At 43.6% G+C, this 18,109-nt stretch overlaps 1 protein-coding gene across 5 annotated transcripts in view; it reads right to left on the reverse strand.

Moving 5' to 3' along the window:
* The window catches only part of ERC2 (ELKS/RAB6-interacting/CAST family member 2), a 1,638,183-nt gene that overhangs the window by 906,075 nt on the left and 713,999 nt on the right, over positions 1–18,109 (reverse strand). For all 5 annotated transcript variants that reach the window (XR_003856601.1, XR_003856602.1, XR_003856603.1 and 2 more), the window contains one exon: positions 16,880–17,073. Coding sequence is in view for 1 of the 5 variants with exons in the window: in XM_029600911.1 (XP_029456771.1) it covers positions 16,880–17,073 (194 nt within the window). In the remaining 4 variants the exon portion in view is untranslated. The remainder of the gene's footprint in view (positions 1–16,879; positions 17,074–18,109) is intronic.

Genomic DNA, 18,109 nt, shown 5'->3' on the forward strand with positions numbered 1-18,109 from the left:
AAGAGCTCCCACGTATGGACAGCAGGGGCTTTTTAAAATCCTTATTAGTTTTAATTATTGGGTGTTATTTGATATATGTGCTGTTTTGAAATATTTTATTGGTGTTTGGGAAATTGTAAAAAATGTATATGATTTTAATAAATAGAAATTCTATTTATCAGTAGTTTTAAAATATTATTTTATTAGTATGGTTTTACTATTATAACTGATGCTTTATGTTTCTTGATTTTATTTGTTTTATGAGGAATGGTGGTTCTGTTTTTCCATTGTTAATACACAGAGTCTGGCTTCCTGGGGGTTTCCATTTCAGTTTTTGTCTAATTTGTGCTCCTTTATTTTGTATTCTGTATTTGGTGAGGGTCTGTCTCTGCTCTGTGTGTGTGACCATTATGAGAGATTCTGCTAGCATAGGGATCTACAGCAATCTGGTTTGTTTTGTTTCCTCAGTAGGTGGTGTATTGGTATTCTAGGACCCAGTGTAATATTTACCCTTGCTTTTTCACAGGTAGGGTTATTGTTCTTTGAGTCCTTGGTGTTATTACTGTTATGTTACAATGGGATTGCAGTATAGATTTTGAGTGTCTTTTTTGCGAGGTTTTATTTTAGTTCACAATGTGCCTGGCAGTGGAAGCTGTTTGTGCTGCTGTTACTGTGAGGTGACACCAGCATTTGAAAATATCTTTTAGTATGATAAGCTGTAAGGGAAACATCCAAGCTCCATTGTTTGGGGGAATTTCAGTGGATGCACAGAGTTACAGAACTGGAGGTACAGGATTTATATTGACATTCTGTCCCTTCCTATAAATTCCAGACTTCACTCTCATAGCCTCATTCAACTAATTCTATATGGCTATCAAATAATTATATAGTGTGAAACTGGCCAGCTTTTTAAAATTATGCAGAAGACCCTTTGGACTTTATTAACACCAAATATTCAAAAGCTGTGTTCATCCCATCAAGCTCATATATCTCATTAAAGAGGTAAATTGAATAACACAATAACTTTGTTTTATTATTGTTACTCATAAATTATAACAATAACATTAATCTTGGAATATATAATATTTTTAATATAAACGAAAAGTTTTCATAAGATATGTTGTGTCATGAAACATTTTATTATGTATATATTTAAGGAAATATACATAAATTGTCGAAATACATTTAGTTCGTTTAACCTTTAACCTCTGGTTTGCTAGTAGACTGAATTACTGTGTCCCGAAATTATGTTTGTCTAAAAAGTGTGTCACCAACATGCAAAGTTTGGAAAGCTCTGGACTAGGGGGTAGTCTATGAAGTTAGCAAGTAGCACATTGAAAACTAATTGGAGAAAATTATGTTTTACTCAACACACAATTAAGCTCTGGAATTTGTTGCCAATGGATGTGGTTAGTGCACTTAGTGTAGCTAGGTTTAGAAAAGATTTGGATAATTTATTGGAGGAGAAGTCCATTAACTTCTATTAATCAAATTGACTTAGAGGTAGATTTTAAAACCCCTGCGCACGTAAATCCTTCCGGATTTATGCGTACAGGGCACTCGCGCGCCGGCATGCCTATTTTGCATAGGCCGCCGGCGCGCGCAAAGCCCCAGGATGCGCGTAAGTCCCAGGGTTTCGTAAAAGGGGCGGGAGGGAGCGTGTCCAGTCCGGGGGCAGGCCAGGAGGGCGGTCCCGAGTCCCCAGGCACTTCGGCCTATGCCGGGGCGGCGTGCGCAAGTTACGCCTGCTTCAAGCAGGCGTAACTTGCCCAACAAAGGTAGGAGGGGGGATTTAGGTAGGGCTGGGGGGTGGGGTAGATAGGGGAAGGGAGAGGAAGGTGGGGGGATGCAGAAGGGAGGCAGGCTGTGCTGCTCGGCACGCGCAGGCTGCCGATTTTGCGCATTTGCACAGCCTTGCGTGCGCCGACCCCGGATTTTATAAGATACGCAGGCTACGCACGTATCTTATAAAATCTGGTGTACTTTTGTTCGCGCGCGCATATGTTTTGAAGATCTACCTCTTAAGGAATAGCCACTGCTATTATTGGCATCAGTAACATGGGATCTACTTAGTACAGTTTGGGTACTTGCCAGTTACTTGTAGCCTGGATTGGCCACTGTTGGAAACAGGATGGCTTGATGGACCCTTGGTCTGACTCAGTATGACAATTTCTAATGTTCTTACTGGACCCACTGCATGGATCCAATACACTTAATTATATATTGATTCCAAATATACACTTATTTCATGGAACATTTGTTTGTTTCCATCTTCAACACAGACTGTTGGCTTGATACACATATTCTAAGAAAGAACCTTATATTATTCATCTGTATCAGGTTCATTGATACTATTTATTTATTTATTAAGCTCTTATATCCCGTCATTCAGACTGGCCATCACAACGGTTTCTACATATAAAACATAAATAACAATAAATTAACTAAAGAGCAATTATTCCCAAAATCTAATACCTAAAAACAAAATAAGATTCAATAGGCAAATAAAACATAATAAAATACAATTGTATAAAAATTAAAAAACTTAATTAAAATGCTATAGATTTCTCCCTTACAATTATTAAGAATTAAGTGCCTCATATTATGTAAAAATACATAAGATATATAAAATCATATAAAATAGCTCTTAGTCATTCCCTCCAAATGGAGTTCCAAAAATCCAGGTTTTCAAATTCTTTTTAAATGATTTTCTTTCTGCTTGGGTCCTTAACTCAACAGGCATTTCATTCCATATTTTTGGGCCAGCGATGGAGATACTTCTCTCTCTCACTTGACTAAGATGGGCTGATTTATTTATTTATAAAAAAGCTAACTCTAAGAGAAACATGGGGGTAACCTGCACGGAGCGGCAGTTACTACCTTGGGAAGCTTGCTGGGCAAACTAGATGGACCATTTTTGTCTTTTTCTGCCATCATTACTAAGTTACTATATGTTATTGTGATCAGATTTTATTTTATTTTGAAACTTTTCCTAAAAATTAAAAAAAGTACGATGCAAACAATTTTTTCTTACTATATAATATTGTGTGAAATTTAAATACTAGTGTTCCTTCATTTGTGTGTTTAAATTTAAATATATATATATATACTGTATACATATGCATGAACACACATATACTCAAGTCTATATATACATATTACACTGAATTTTCTACATGCCATCCAATGAAAAAAAAATATTTCAGAAATTAGTCATGCAAAATGAAAGGATTAACAGTAGCATCAAACACATCATTTTCCAATATACACTATAATTTACTTACCCATAGCTGCAAACCAAGAAGATATTGGGTTAAGAAAACAATTGTTTTTCGTTATAACCATTAAGCAGATTTTATTTGAACTTAATATAGTTTTTCATATATAAAAATATAAATACAAAATTATAGCCCATTGCTTTATTATATGGTCTGTTTATTAAATATGCATCTAACATCCATTAAAGTGGTTTTAATGAATGTTAATCATAATGCGTAGTAAAGCTCTTATTACAGAAAATATTTTATTCAGCCACACTGCATGGAACTGCATGCAAAACACTCATTTGAATGATTTCCTGCAAACCTAGTGACTAATTAAAAGTATTAACTATACCTCAAGAGATATAGTCAACTTTTTGTGAGTTCATCAGCAGAATAATGCACCTGCTGATGTCCCGCCTTCCAACACCTAAATAAGTGATGGGATAGAGACTCGCATATTTCATAATACACGCATATATTATACGTGCAGGTTGCAAAATACTATCATAGATCTATGCGTGGCAGTATATAGGCACAGAATTGTTTGAAAGTTATCCTCGCACACTTTGGAATTTTCCAAAATATACGTGCAATTTGTCTTGAGAAAACTACTGACAAAAATTAGGATGCATACATGGGTGCAGGTAGTTTTCCTACATAATTTCACTTTCAAAATTTGTGTAAAGTCCACAGATACAAGATAATCCACAGACTCTGCATCAAAGTGGATAGTTACAAACTTAGGCCTAGATTCATCAAATTGCTATAAAAATAGCAAAAATTGTGACTGCGATAAAAAAATGTCATGTTTAGGCTAATTTCCTGCCTACCACATTGCATAAGCAATTTTCGCAAACGCGATACGTTAACATGTCACACGCCATTTTACGTGGTGTGCGTTGATTTATGCATGGCACATTACTTTTCTAGTTTATATATACTGGCTTCCTGCAGATGCCACTTTGAGAGTGTTTCAGGAGTTTGGAGAGAGGAGAGGAGGTGAGTGGTCTAGTAGTTTAGTGGGAATAGCTTTTTTCTGATTCTGAGTGAGTTGTCTTGTCTTCTGTCGTCCTCTATTTCCTTTTGTATTTGTATTTGTTGGAGTGAAAGTTTTTTGTTAGTTTGTCCTGTTTGTCTATCTGTTATTGTGCTTGAAGAAGGCATGGTGGTGAGGCTGAGGAGGAGTGGTTAAGTGTGTGGTGAGGCAGAGGAGGAGTGCTGAGGCGTGGTAGTAAGGTTAGGTGATGAGGTAGAGGAGGAGTGGTGAGGCGTGGTGATGAAGCAGAGGAGGACTGGTGAGGCATGGTGGTACGGTGGAGGAGTGCTGAGGCGTCCAGGTTTGGAGGAATAGATGGAGCATGAGAGGCGTAAGGAGAGAGAAGAGGACAGGCGTCGAGAGAGGTTGGGAGCATGATGACAGGAGTGCTACGTGGAGCAGTAGGAGTAGAGACAGGGACAGGAGTAGAGATAGGCATGTGGGAAGGGGTAGGAGAAGGCGGGAGGGGGATGGGGATAGGCAGGTGAGTATAGAGGGAGGAGGACAACAGGATAAGGATAGACAGAAAGGGCAGAGGGGAAGGGGTTTGTAGGGCAGGGGCAAGAGGTGGGGAGGAAGGGAGAGGAGAGGGGAGTGGGAGAGAGAGTGAGGAAGGGGAGGACACCTCTCCAGAAGCGGAAATGGCACCCTGTTTTGGCAGCCAAGCAGCAGGATGCACTTGTCTGAGGGCTTTGAGATTCAGCATGGAGGACAAAGAAATGAATATCACAGGGATCCTTGAACATTACGCAATGCTCTTTAGTAACTGTGTGGACAGCACATCGAGGGCATCCAAGGACCAGATCTGGTGTATAATTCCCAGACTATATCCAGGCGCAGTGGCGTGAAGCAAAGTGAGGAGCAGGTGGCCCACAAATACCATGACATAAAGATCCAGTTAAAAATGAAGGTATCGAACAGGAACAAATATATAAGGCAGATGGGAGGAGGAGTCCCTTGTCCGATAATGCTGACAACGAAGGGACAGGATGTGTTTGAGGGCATCGCTGAGTGTCTGGACACCAGGCAAAACAGAGCCGGTAAGTTCAAATCACCAGTAAATGGCAAGACTACTACAGTTGTCCACATCATTTGGCATAAGATACATTGACAGAGATGCAAAGTGTGCATCTCATGCCAAATAGTACGTGTACTTCTTGGCTTTGATAGTTATGTCTTCTACTTTGTTTCCACAGCTCTCACCCAGGATTTTGCCGGTCTCAGCTATCAAGCACCAGGGACCAGCAGCACTTTTGCTTGCCCCCTTGAAGATGGACGCACAGACACAGTTCAGCGAGGAGTAGGAGAAGAAGCAGCAGCAGCAGCCTAATGAGTACACACAGATGCTGGAACCCCTCAGATCAGCAAGCCCATTCAATGTGAGCTTAAACATATCAATGTTCATGGAGGAACTCAGCCTGCAGTGGGCGCCAGCTGAGCCTGCGCGACCTCTCTCGAGCACACCACTTCGCCAGCACGAGCGGTGCCCCAGCCCTCTCATGCCACTTTTGGAGGCCAAAGCATCAGTTCATGACACGACCAGCACAGTACCTCCACCAGCACCAGCATCAGCACCAACAGATACTTTAATGCATGAGCAGCTGGAAAAGAGGCATGGGGTTAACCTTCACCAAATCAGTGCAGTTAGTGTAGCTGGGTTCAAAAAAGGTTTGGATAAGTTCTTGGAGAAGACATCCATTAATGGCTATTAATCAAGTTTACTTAGGGAATAGCCACTGCTATTAATTGCATCAGTAGCATGGGTTCTTCTTAGTGTTTGGGTAATTGCCAGGTTCTTGTGGCCTGGTTTGGCCTCTGTTGGAAACAGAATACTGGGCTTGATGGACCCTTGGTCTGACCCGCATGGCAATTTATGTTCTTATGTTCTATGTTCTTAAATACAGGCAGAGCTAGGATGCTTGAACAATCAAACTCGGGCCCTGCATGATCAGACGGCAGCACACTCACAAGCTCTAACAAAGGTGACAACATCATTCAACAACATGACCAGAGTGTTGATTCAGACCTTACAACACATGCCCGAGCCTCCACCTGTGTCTTCCCAGCATCCCAAGATTCCAAACCCTGCAGCAGTCCCCAGCCCAAGAGATGACCCAGGGATAGGACCCCCCAAAAAACAGGACACCCCCAAGTTGCAAGCCATGCCATAGCAAATGGCCTTTAAGCAGCAGAGCTGCTGACATTTTATGCCAACAAGACTTGTCCAAAGAGGACTGGCTGGGCCTCTGTACAGAATTCCTGTGCCAGCTAGTTGGAAGAAGCCTGCTAGGCCTGTCCTAACAAAAAGACTTCCTATACTGCCTAGATGAAAGAAGCCTGCTGGGTCCATCCTAACAACAGATTTCCTGTGCTGGCTATTTATTTATTTACTTTTTTATACCGTTATTCAAAGGAAATCATATCGGTGTACATGGTAAAACATTCACATCCAAAATACCACTGCTGGAGCTAGTGCTGCACTCAGCAATATTAGTGTAAACACAACAAGTGCAGAAAGTTTCTTGTTGGTCAAATTTATAATTTTATTGATTCAATTCATATACGGCAACTCCACTTGTGTATAAATCAGTCCTTTAAAGGGTCCCCCGACACGGACCCCGTGTTTAACCAGACAGGCTGCGTCAGGAGGGACAAAGTTTAATGACACCAATCTTTAAAACAGAATAGGTATACATAGACCAAACAGAGCAAAAGGCCAGCCATAATAAACTTTTAAATAAAAAAATTACAGCTCAATACTTTAAACATATCAGTGTTCCAGACTGTATCACTTCACAGGGAGTGCACACATCTTGTAATACAGAAGGATTTTAAACGCTGACACATTTTTTGGTGCGAAAAGCTGCACCAATCAGAGAAAATGAAAAAACTCCATTCAAGCTCCACGTTAAGACCCTTGGGAGCAACAGTGTCTAAAATATAAATCCATCTCTGTTCTTTCTTAATCAAATTCTCAGAATAATTCCCGCCCTGCACAGGAGGCATGATCACATCGAGTACAAAGAATTTAAAATCAGATATAGTATGGGATAGTTGTGTCCAATGGTCAACCAGCGGTGTGATTAAGAAAGAACAGAGTGTAAGAACGAACTGAATGCCTTGAAATAGGCGAAGGACACGGAGCACCCCATGGGCATGCACTTGTCGAAGTAATACATTCCACGGAACTTGAAGCCCAACAGCGGAAAGCTACATGGGTGGACTGGTAGCAGCAGAAATGCCGACTCGATGTCCATTTTTGCCATGACTGCTGACTCCCTGCAGCTCCGAAGAAAAGTAATCACACTGTCAAATGAGGCATATTGGACGGAGCATTCCTCCTGTGGCAGGTGGTCATTAATCGAGAGGCCCAGTGGGAACGATAGGTTTTGGATCAGTTTGTACTTGCCTGGCTCCTTCTTCGGTACCACCGCCAGGAGAGATAACGCCATGTTTTGGAATGAGGGTGACGCAAAAGGGCCTGCCATTTTGCCCAAAGACAGCTCGGTGTTTAACTTGGCTTGCACTATTTCGAAATGTCTTGTCGTCAATGCCGCACTGTTTACTGTAAACTCTCTGATATGTCCTTGATAAGGGATTCGGAATCCTTCGCTAAATCCTCTGGTGATCCTCCCCGCGTCCTTCCTCCTTGGGTACTTGTCAAGCCAATCCAACATTCTGTCCAATCTGATCGGCGAGGCGGCTTTTTGCCATTGCCTTGGTTCATTTTCATGGTGGAGAACTCCCCGTGGCCATCTTCTTTGTACATTTGCTCACTGGATGAGGTGCCACGCAAATCAAGCAAACATGCATGAACCTGCAATCTTTGAACGTGCAGGATGATTTGTTAAATCTCCAGTAGGTGTTATTTTGAGTGTTATTCGATCCGCCGTAAGCTGCTCCCGTGGATGGTGCCCTTGTTGCTGCTCTTCCACGCCCACCAGCGTCGCCGGCCTTGTTCGTCATTTGTTTTAACCTTAGATCGACGTCTTGGGTCCCCCATGACATCGTACCGGTCTCCTCCATCTTGTCCCGGAAGCGCTCGCCATAATTTAGCCATGCCCAGCCTTCGTATGCTCTGTATGCCTCCAAATTTGTGTCTGCATACCCGAGCATCGGTCCGCATTGCGATGGATTGCCTTTCGTTATGACACTCATCATTCTAAGGTATGCTCTGGTCCAGTTCCATATGTTACGCGGTATGTTCTTGCCATCTTCAAGCGGTGTATCCCTGCCTTTGTTCCTTTTCTTATCTCTTGTGCCTCTCCTTCCTTCCAAAAGTCAAAAGATGTCGATGTATTTCCTTTTTTAAATCCTTTTTCACAGCTTCCTCGGCATGCTTACCCATAAAGGGGCCACGCTATTCGATGCCGTCGAGGCTGTTCCTGTCTCCATGTGCCGACGGTGGCTGGGTTATTCTTTTCTCAGTTGCGCTATCGGAGTCCAAAGACGAGCTACACTCACTGGAATTTGAATTGTTCCTTCTCTTGCGCTTTCCGCTCCCTTCCTTTTTGACACATGCGCTACCGCCATGTCGATGGGGGACTGTACTGTTGAAACCTTAGGCTCGGATAACTCACCCAGCTGTTGTGGCTCCTGCCTTGCTTCTGCTGCAACGGTGTCCCCCGAACCATCCTCCGGTAGTATCACGTCCGCCCTATCGCTCATGGTCATTGCACCGATTGTCTCACTGTGTTGGTGGCCCTCTCCGTCGGACTGTCTCCTCGCCGCAGTGTTACCACTTTTTTCGCCGCTTGCTGTGTGTCCAGCATGCCCGCTCCTCCCTTCTGCTGGTGGAATCTCCCCGCCTCTCTCCTGGGCTTCTTGGTTGTTCCGCATGCCCTGCTGCCCCGGCCAATATCCCCAAGGTTATACCGGGTATGGCATCCCTCCTGTGTAGGCCGTGTGCGACCATTGCAGGAATATGTTCGGCCCGAGGTTGATGTTGCTGCCGCTGGTGCTGCTTGGCGGCATCCATGGGCCACAGGCCCATGGGGGAGGGAACCCCAATAAATATGGAAAACCCATACCTTGTGGCTGGTCTCCCATGCCTGAGTTCGCACCTGCGGTGTTACCTCCACCCACTGCTGGCTGTCCCGTGGGAGGTGCAATGCTGACTCCGACGGCCGGGTTCTTGCGGTTTACTGCCGTCATACGCCGCCCCCTGTTTCCTTGTGGGGCCCATGCCCTCAATGCGCTGCGACCCTTGTTCCGCCCACTTGGCAAGCGTTGTTCGTGCGCTCGGTACCGTCTTGCAGGGGAGGTCCCTTCTACAACCTCCCCTTCTGCTGTCCTCATTCCTCCGCGGATCTGTGGCCCCCGAGTAGAGGCGCCCCTCTGCTGTTCCCCCGGACCAGGTTCTCGGTCCCCTTCCCATGCTTGGTTGGGTACTCACTGCGCCGCTGATCCTGGGCCTCTTGCTTCCTCTTCTTTACTTGGTGCCTTCTTTTTTCCCCTGCCTGGGTGGTGTGACTGCCTGGCACGGGAGCTTCCTAGCACTGGATCCTGAGCCCTGCTTCTTCTGCTCATGCTGGGTCCTATGCCATGCTTCTTGTGCTTGTGTTGGCCCCTCCGCAGAGCAGTTTTTTTTTTAATATTCCTTTTGCTGTGTGGTGCTCTATATTTCCGAGCACCATGTGGCTGATGACCCGCCTGACTGATGACCCTGGGGTGTTCAACCCGTGGGCCATCCGCGTTTTTTTTTTTTTGTTCTCCTGTGCTTCTCTCTCTTCTCAAACGAATTACCGCCTCTGCGTGAGATTCACCGCTGTATCGCGCGTCCCAGCAGAGCTCAGAGTTGCGCCACAGCTGAGCCTCAAAGTCAGTCCCAAGAAAGAGGCCAGCTGCAGTGCAGCCCTCCCCTTAAATACTTGGGCCGACGTCATCAGGGCCGGCCGTGGCCATCCCCAATGACACCAGCCCCCCGGGAACGCCCTCCCAGTGCGTGGTGACGCCGCCGTCATCCCGGCGCGCCAGATTACCCCGATGCTGTCCACCAGCACCGCCCGCGGTTGCCGGATCGTCGCCAGTCTTCGGCCCACGGCAATCCATGGGCCCTTGCATCCGCCTCGGGCCCACCCAATCTGTGTGGGGCATACATTAAAGCTCCCCCCATTTTGACCAAACAGCGAAATCTACTTTTGAGAAATTCAAATGCGTGTTCTATGACACAGTGGGTAGAACATAAGGCCTTGTTGTACCTCATCTCTACTGGCATGTTGGGAATAGCAACAGGGGTGAGAAGCTAGGTCCTGCAACTATATCCCAAATCTCCTGCAGCAAAGACAGTATGGCTGTATCATTCACACCACTGTGACTTTGAGATATGGCTGGCAACCCACAGCATGCAATAAGATAGTAGAAGCTAATCTCTAGCTTAGCATGAACCTTAAAAGCCTATTTTCCTCCTCTACATTCCACCTTTTTTTGACACACCATATGAACATTATAGCACTAGCTTAATCTGTGGCAGATCTTCCACACTCGAAAACTGCATCTGGGGTTGCCACCAAATTTGTGGTGGTCCCTCACAACTAAGCTAAGGCTACTTGTTCGTAGCAGTTATCAAAATCTGAAACACTACATGCAGAGCTGTCCTAGCACAAAATCCTCTATCTCATGGTATGAATGTGCAAATCCCTGGCTGCTCTGCAATATGTCCTCCAGAGATGCAAATCTGTCTGCCCTGACACAGCAAAATGCTAGGCCCAAAAATGCACAGGCTGCAGCTTCTGGTTTATTTATGTGATGGGCATGACAAACTTTGCCTGACATCCTGGCTGATCCATCACTAACAGGGCACACCTGATCTGGGAGTGCTAGAGTGGACACTAAAAGGTTGTGAATAACCTGTGAGATTTCAACTGCTCCAAATGGGAGGATTAGAAATGGCTAATTTTTAAAATGAACCCGTAGAAAATGTGTAGTGGCTGCTCACACACAAAGCTTTATGGCAAGTGTATTGTTTGGCCTTACAAAATTATCAGTCCTCTCGAGCATGGGGAGAGAAAGCCTGGACCTGGTGCAATGGCATGTAAACCTAACTTTACAAGCCACTTGTCATGTCCATGATACTGTTACATCCCTCACAGCCCTCCATGTCTGTGCCATTTGCTACAAACACATAGCCAGACAGGGAATAGAGAAAGAATCATCTCTCTCATCTATGAGTCAACCGTCACTGTAGAGGCCATCCTCAACATTTTCATACATGTCCATTTGCCTAAGTATAAAGGAATTATGCAGGGCTCCCGGGTACCTGGCCAACAAGTCGAGGATGTGCAATTGAGTGTCACAGATCACTTGCACGTTGATGGAGTGGAAGAACTGTCTGTTGCAGAAGATCTCCTCCCTGTTATGGGGTGTTCTGATGGCTACGTAAGTGCAGTTGATAGCTCCCAGAACATTGGGAAAGCTAGCTATGGCATAAAAGCCTCTTTTCAATTCCATCAAGTCTTGTCTATCCTGAGGAAATCCTATGTAGTGATTAATACGGTCAGATACAGCTATTATGACCTGGCCCAGACATTCTCCCGTTGACCCCTACTGTTGTCTGGAAGGAGCCAGATGCCATGTAATGGGAGGGACAATAGTTTGGTGAGCCACGGTTTAGCGTGGGTCCTTTCTGTGACCGGATCCAGATCCCCTCGGATTTTATCATATAATTCCAGAATATCCTGAGAGCTGAGGTGATATCTGCCAAGCACATAATCTTCTGGCATGTTCAGCAATGAGACTCGTAGAGGAAAGATGACCTCACTGTATCTCCTCCGCCATGCCTGCACAACAAGCACTGCTGTGGCTCACAACACTCTCCCTGTGAGGCCAGTGGCTAAGGATCTGGTGCAGGGACTTCCTTACGAGGGGTTGGAACTTCCCTTGCCTGTCCTTGTGGTTGCTCTTCTTGTTGTCTGCGACGAGCATCCTGAAGCAGCCAGTATTCCCCAATAAGTAAACTTGCCACAAACATAATAGGTTTAGGAAGACAGGCGAAGTAAGAAAAGGTGTTTCTATTGGCCCAGGAGGGCGTGGTAGGTGTCTCTGATAGAAGTCCTCATTTTATCACGTGTGATAATAGCTGTGGTTGCGTGTTAAAAACTTTTTTCCCCTATAATACACAAAAAAAAGGTGTAGGTATTTCTGATATTAAATTCCACATTATTGTGCATAAATCTATTGTGGATTGCTGTAGGAGACCCTAATTTGCATGCTTGCCTGTGTGCAATATTTATCACGCATGCAATGCTGCGGGTTTCCCCCGCGAGCAGACTTCACTCACCCACGCTGCTTCATCTGCCCGACGTGGCTGGTGCCGCTGGAGTCTGGCCTTTAGCACGGCCGGAGCCGCGGACTGTAGTTCTTCCTGCGGCCCAGAGGCCGCCCGGACTAGTCCTCTTCACCGCGGCCGGAGCCGCAGACTTTCCTGCCTTCCCTGCGGCCGGGAGCCGCTTCCGACGCCATGTGATCTTCACGGCGCGAGGGCTGCATCCCCGGGCTCGAGTGGCAGCTGGAGTTGCCCCCAGGGTCTCCTGCAGCAGCTGAGGCCGCTGCCGTCATCGGGCCTGCTCCTCAGGCCCAGCCCTGCGTCTCTGGCTCTGTGCGTCGGTGCAGGCCGCTGTCCGCGGTCCTGCACAGCTTCCTGCTCTCTCTTAGGAGCCGGCGCGCGCCTCTCTTCAAGATTTAAAGGGCCAGCCACAGGAAGTGTGGCTGACCTCACCTAGAGATGAACTTCCTGTACCAGCCCTATAAAAGGGCTGCTCCGTCATTCAGTCTTCGCCTTGCATCGGAGTAACTTCACTCTGGAGGCTCCTACCTGCCAGAGCTCTGTCAGGTCTTCTTCGTCTTCTCCATGGAGTTCTTCGTCTCTTCTCATCTTGTCATGTCATGCCATGTCTTCGTTGCCTGAGATCCCCGTCCAGGTGTCCTGGTGTCTCGTCTTGGTCTTCTGCTTCCTGATGTTCCAAGTTCCTTGATGTCCTGCTCCTGTGTCTTCGTCTTCAGCACTCCTGAGCCTTCTGGTCCTGTAGGCCGGGGGTCCCTCGGATGATGTCTTTCCCGAGCGTAGTCTAGCCTGCACGTGGGACTGGTGTCCTGTGCTCCTAAGCCGTCATGTCCTGCCAGCCGTTGGTGGAGCTTCGGACTACATCGGCTCCGTCGCTGGAGTTCTGCTTCGACTGGATCCTTCCCTGGGTTCGTCCCGTTCTCAGCGTGGTCCGTGACCAGCCTCCTTGGGCTGTGTAGGGCACACAGTGGGACAGGGTGGTCCGCGACTCAGTTCCATGAGTGAACTGAGTAGGGCGCCCTGAGAGACAGTGCCAATGTCCTTCCGCCCAGCTTCTCGTCTCATCTGGCCTTCGTCAAGTTCCTCGTCTCGTCCTGGATGCCGTTGCATCACTCTTGTTCCTGATGCCATCGCATCGACCCTGGTCCGGGATGCCGTCGCATCGCCCATTGGTCCATGATGTCTTCGCATCAGCCTTGGTGTAATGTCTTCATCCGCGATGCCGTTGCATCGACCCTGGTGTCATGTCTTCAGCTACCTTGGTGTCTTGTCTAGTGCCAGCCTTCGTCTCTGATGCCGTCTGCATCAGCCTTGGTGTCAAGTCCTCGTCCGCGATGCCGTTGCATCGATCCTGCTGTCATGTCTTCGTGTCAACGCCCGTCTGCCCTCATCCTCAGGCCAGGCCTGCTGCTCCATGCTGTTCCATGCAGCAGGTCCAAAAGGGCTCAGAATGGTCAGAGGACCATTCAATTTCCAACATCATCCTGTTGTTGCCATGGGAGCTTGCAGGCATGGCGGAGGGTAAAATGGTCAGCCATGCTGGAACACGCCGTCAACCCTCGGTTCGGTCCTGGATCCGTCTGAGGTCAGGCTGAGGCCCATGGGCACACTAAAACACCCCGTCACGAAATAGAATGCAAGGCCTTAGATGCCCTCCATGCAACAATGCATACCCATTTAACGTGTGTTAAGGCCCTAATGCTTTTCGATAAATGACCCTGTACCCCCTTAGTAAGCAGACCTCTTTTATCTCTAACCTACATATCACTTTAGATAAGAAAATTCCACATCATACTAAAACATTAAGACGATTTTCATTTTAGTTAAAATGATGGATATCAGTTGCTAGTGCATAAAACTCTTATAGCAAATCTTTGTAAAATTCATTAAGGTATAAAAGACTGGGACTAGTGTTGCCAATAGCAATTGAACCAAAATATGTAGACACAATGATGGCATTACCATTCCATAAGGTAAATACTGATACGATTAGGCTATTTTCTTGACATTGTACCTGTTAAGAAATAGAACTGGCTATATGATCACAAATTGCTACAAATCAACCCAAAAATAAATGGATTATACTATTCTAAGCCATATACAAAAAACTCCAAACTAAAAAGTATTTGCCCTTAGACACTGTGTCTTATAACGTATGAAGGGTATGACAATAATCATTTAAAGCAATCTGCACCATATTTTTATAGTACTGCAAAACAGTAGGGGATCAGTCAGCCAATCAAACTACATGATTGGTGAATATACCCCAGTCTCCAACAGGATGGATAACATTCAAACAGATGTGCATGCCCCCATATATGCACAAGTATATATGCACACGGAAAACTACTCCTGTATTTTAGAACCCATGCGTATATGACATATACAGGTTATAAAATATGCACAAAAGTACCCTGCAATGTACACACAAATATAAACAAACCACGCAAATATATATTGCACTTATCCAGATAAGTTCCAAGTTATTCAGCTAAGTAGCAGCACTTATCTGGGTAAATTCCGAACTATCCAGCTGAGTAGCAGGAAAGCCGCTACTCAACTGGATAAATCTTAAAAAGCACTACTTATCCAGTTATTTATTTTATTTAAAATATTTTATATACCTTTTATACTATATGTAATCAAAACAGTTTACAATATAACATACATTAATTCACAAAATTAAATTTAATAAAAGGTAAAAGACTTTGAGAAACTTAAAAAATAAAGACAATATATTCTTAAATAAAACGAACAACAAATTAAAAGCTCTAGAAAGAGGGAAGGAATGAGGACAGTGGAGCTTGAAACAATTCAAAAAGGCAATATAGGAGAAGTGAGATTAATTGGCCTCATGGATGTTAAAAGCACACTTAGTCATATAACCGAAAAAGTGTCACTTTCTAGACTTATCTGGCAGCCATATATGTTAGAACTTATCCAGATAAGTGTTGCGCAACTACTATACCTGTATATTTTCAATTTTAACTTTAAAAATATATGTATGGAGATTTTAACTGCACAATTTACATGCATTTATTTATTTTATTTATTTATAAAATTGATTAATCGTTTTCTAATTATATAATAACATTTCCAAAGCGATGTACACATATGTGACAATAATTATACAAAATATTAAAAGAAGCCAGAATATTAAAACAAATAATATAACATTTTAATAGCCATCCCAGAATAACAATCCTAAAAGGTACCCGCCTCCACCTTATTACAGAGTTCTATACTAAAACTGGTACACTATGTATATCTATCTGATTTACTCCTTGTAAATCAGGCTTTATGCAATTAAGTTGGGAGATTTTCTAAAATGATTGTGGCAATGAAATTACCAGTATTACAATTAGTCTAACAGTTTGCCCAGTCTATCTGCAGGTCATCAAGACTGTTCTGGCTCTTCAGCCCCAAATACCCCCATTTCAGCCAGCCCCCCCCCCCCCAATTCAGTCAGTATTTCACTTTTAACGTGTTTATCATCATTTACTCCAGATATAGAACAGGTGTGTATATGCACAAAGAGCTGCCAAATCTACATGAGTAAATTGCTTATAAAACAGTAACTTACACACGTAAATGTTGCCCCCCCCCCCACCCCAGAATGCCCCTGGCCAGCCCCTTTTATACGTTTATTTTGAGGATTATAAAATAGCATATACATGAGTATATGCTATTTTCATACATATATGCTGATTTTTATGCATGCAACATTTGAAGATTCACCTTTAAGTTACTATATCAGCGCAGACTGCAGAACTCCACTTTAACAGTACCTATGTGGCCCCATTACTTATTATAAAAAGCTGATATACGTAAAAATTTGTAGGTGCTTTCTAATAAGATAAACAATATCTCTTGCTATAATACTGAAGACTATACATATGTTTGCCTGCCAAAATCATTTGCTACTTCCAGATATTTTTCTGTTTTAAACCAACTCTTAATTTCTTAATTAAAGGAGAACCAACATGAGTATATAGGTAAAATACATCTGAAGAATCAAAAATTTCACAACTATTACAGTTCCTCCTTTGGACATTGTTTTAGAATGGAACTTAGGACCTGAACCTGAAAAGCCTATAGTGGCCCTAGACTGCTAATAAAATGAGACTTTCAACAAGATATAAACATATTTCTTGTATCCAGCATGCCTTACAGACTTGGAATGCATGTCACAAGGCTGTGCATGTATAATGTGCTTCCTTAATGGACAGCATAGCACTATCCAATACACATTAATAAGTGTGTTTGTCCATAACGTAAATTAGTCCTAACATCTCCATCTCTTCCAAAATGAAAAATTACCTTTCAAGCTCAGCAATCTGCTTATCTTTGTCATTCTTCTCATTTTCCACCTCCTTTAAGATTTCTAACAATCTGTCAACCTCGGCCTGAGCCTTGCTGCATTCCTCTCGGTAGTAAGATACTTCTTTATCAAGCTGCTTCAATCTCTCTGAAAGCTCTGGGTTCATCCGTGACTCTTCTTCTACTTCATGAGCCTTTCAAATTAATGAAACAAAACCTTAGAAACCCAACTAGCAAAACAGACGGTAGCACAAAGTTTCAAGGCAGTAGATGAGGGGGGGGGAGGGGAAAAAAGGATTCTGGGTATTCTGTAAACTCTAAGAAATATAAACTGAGTGCAATCATTTTATTGGGGGAATTAAGATATTCTTCAAATCTTTCAAAAGTCAAACGTTACCGACAGGGAACAAAGATCATATGTTCTCATTCAGTAAGGGATTCTTTTGTGGTGTGTGCCTACAAATAAAATCCTCACTGTTTTTTGTTGATGAACTGTGTTTTAAAGGTATCACATGGCAAATATGCCATTTTTTTTTCACAAAAATAGTCTTATTTTGTAGAATTGTCTTACAATGTGTCCTATAATATAAAACCTCTTAAAGAGGTTATGAAGAACATTTTTTAACAACAAGAAGATCTTGTAAACAATGTATTGAGCTGATAATTTCAACTAGTAATCCTTTTTTTTTTTAAACACTGAAAATATTCACCTCAGCATTTAGAACAATAGTCCTAAAGGGTAAAAAGGCCACAGTGAAACAAACCTGCAAACACATGCATGGGTAGCTAACAATTCCACACACAGCAAAGATCACAGTGAACACAACATAAATAATACAGGAGAGTAATTTGCAGCCAGCATTTTCAAGTTTTGCGTTCAATTAACCACTGACAGGTATGGAAAAGAAAATGTATTGCAATGTTCAGCCTACCCCTTGGTCTCCATTATTCCTAATTGGCTTCATGAAAGAGCAAGCAGAAGGAAAAACAAGGCAAAGCAAGCGATGAAATAATTGAAACTTCAAAAAAAAAACATGCAAGATGAACTCCCCCCACTAGACTAAAACAATAATAAAAAGGTTACTTCTATTTAGGAAGTTCATATTATTTCTAATTAAAATTAAAAATTTATTACAAGGATTGTTATATTATTGAATGAAAATTACTAGGGATATTTTTTTCACATATAACATTCTTTAAGCATGAGGACAGTATTCTATTTATATTATG

Source organism: Rhinatrema bivittatum, chromosome 4 (genome assembly GCF_901001135.1).
Source record: "Rhinatrema bivittatum chromosome 4, aRhiBiv1.1, whole genome shotgun sequence".
NCBI lineage: Eukaryota > Metazoa > Chordata > Amphibia > Gymnophiona > Rhinatrematidae > Rhinatrema > Rhinatrema bivittatum.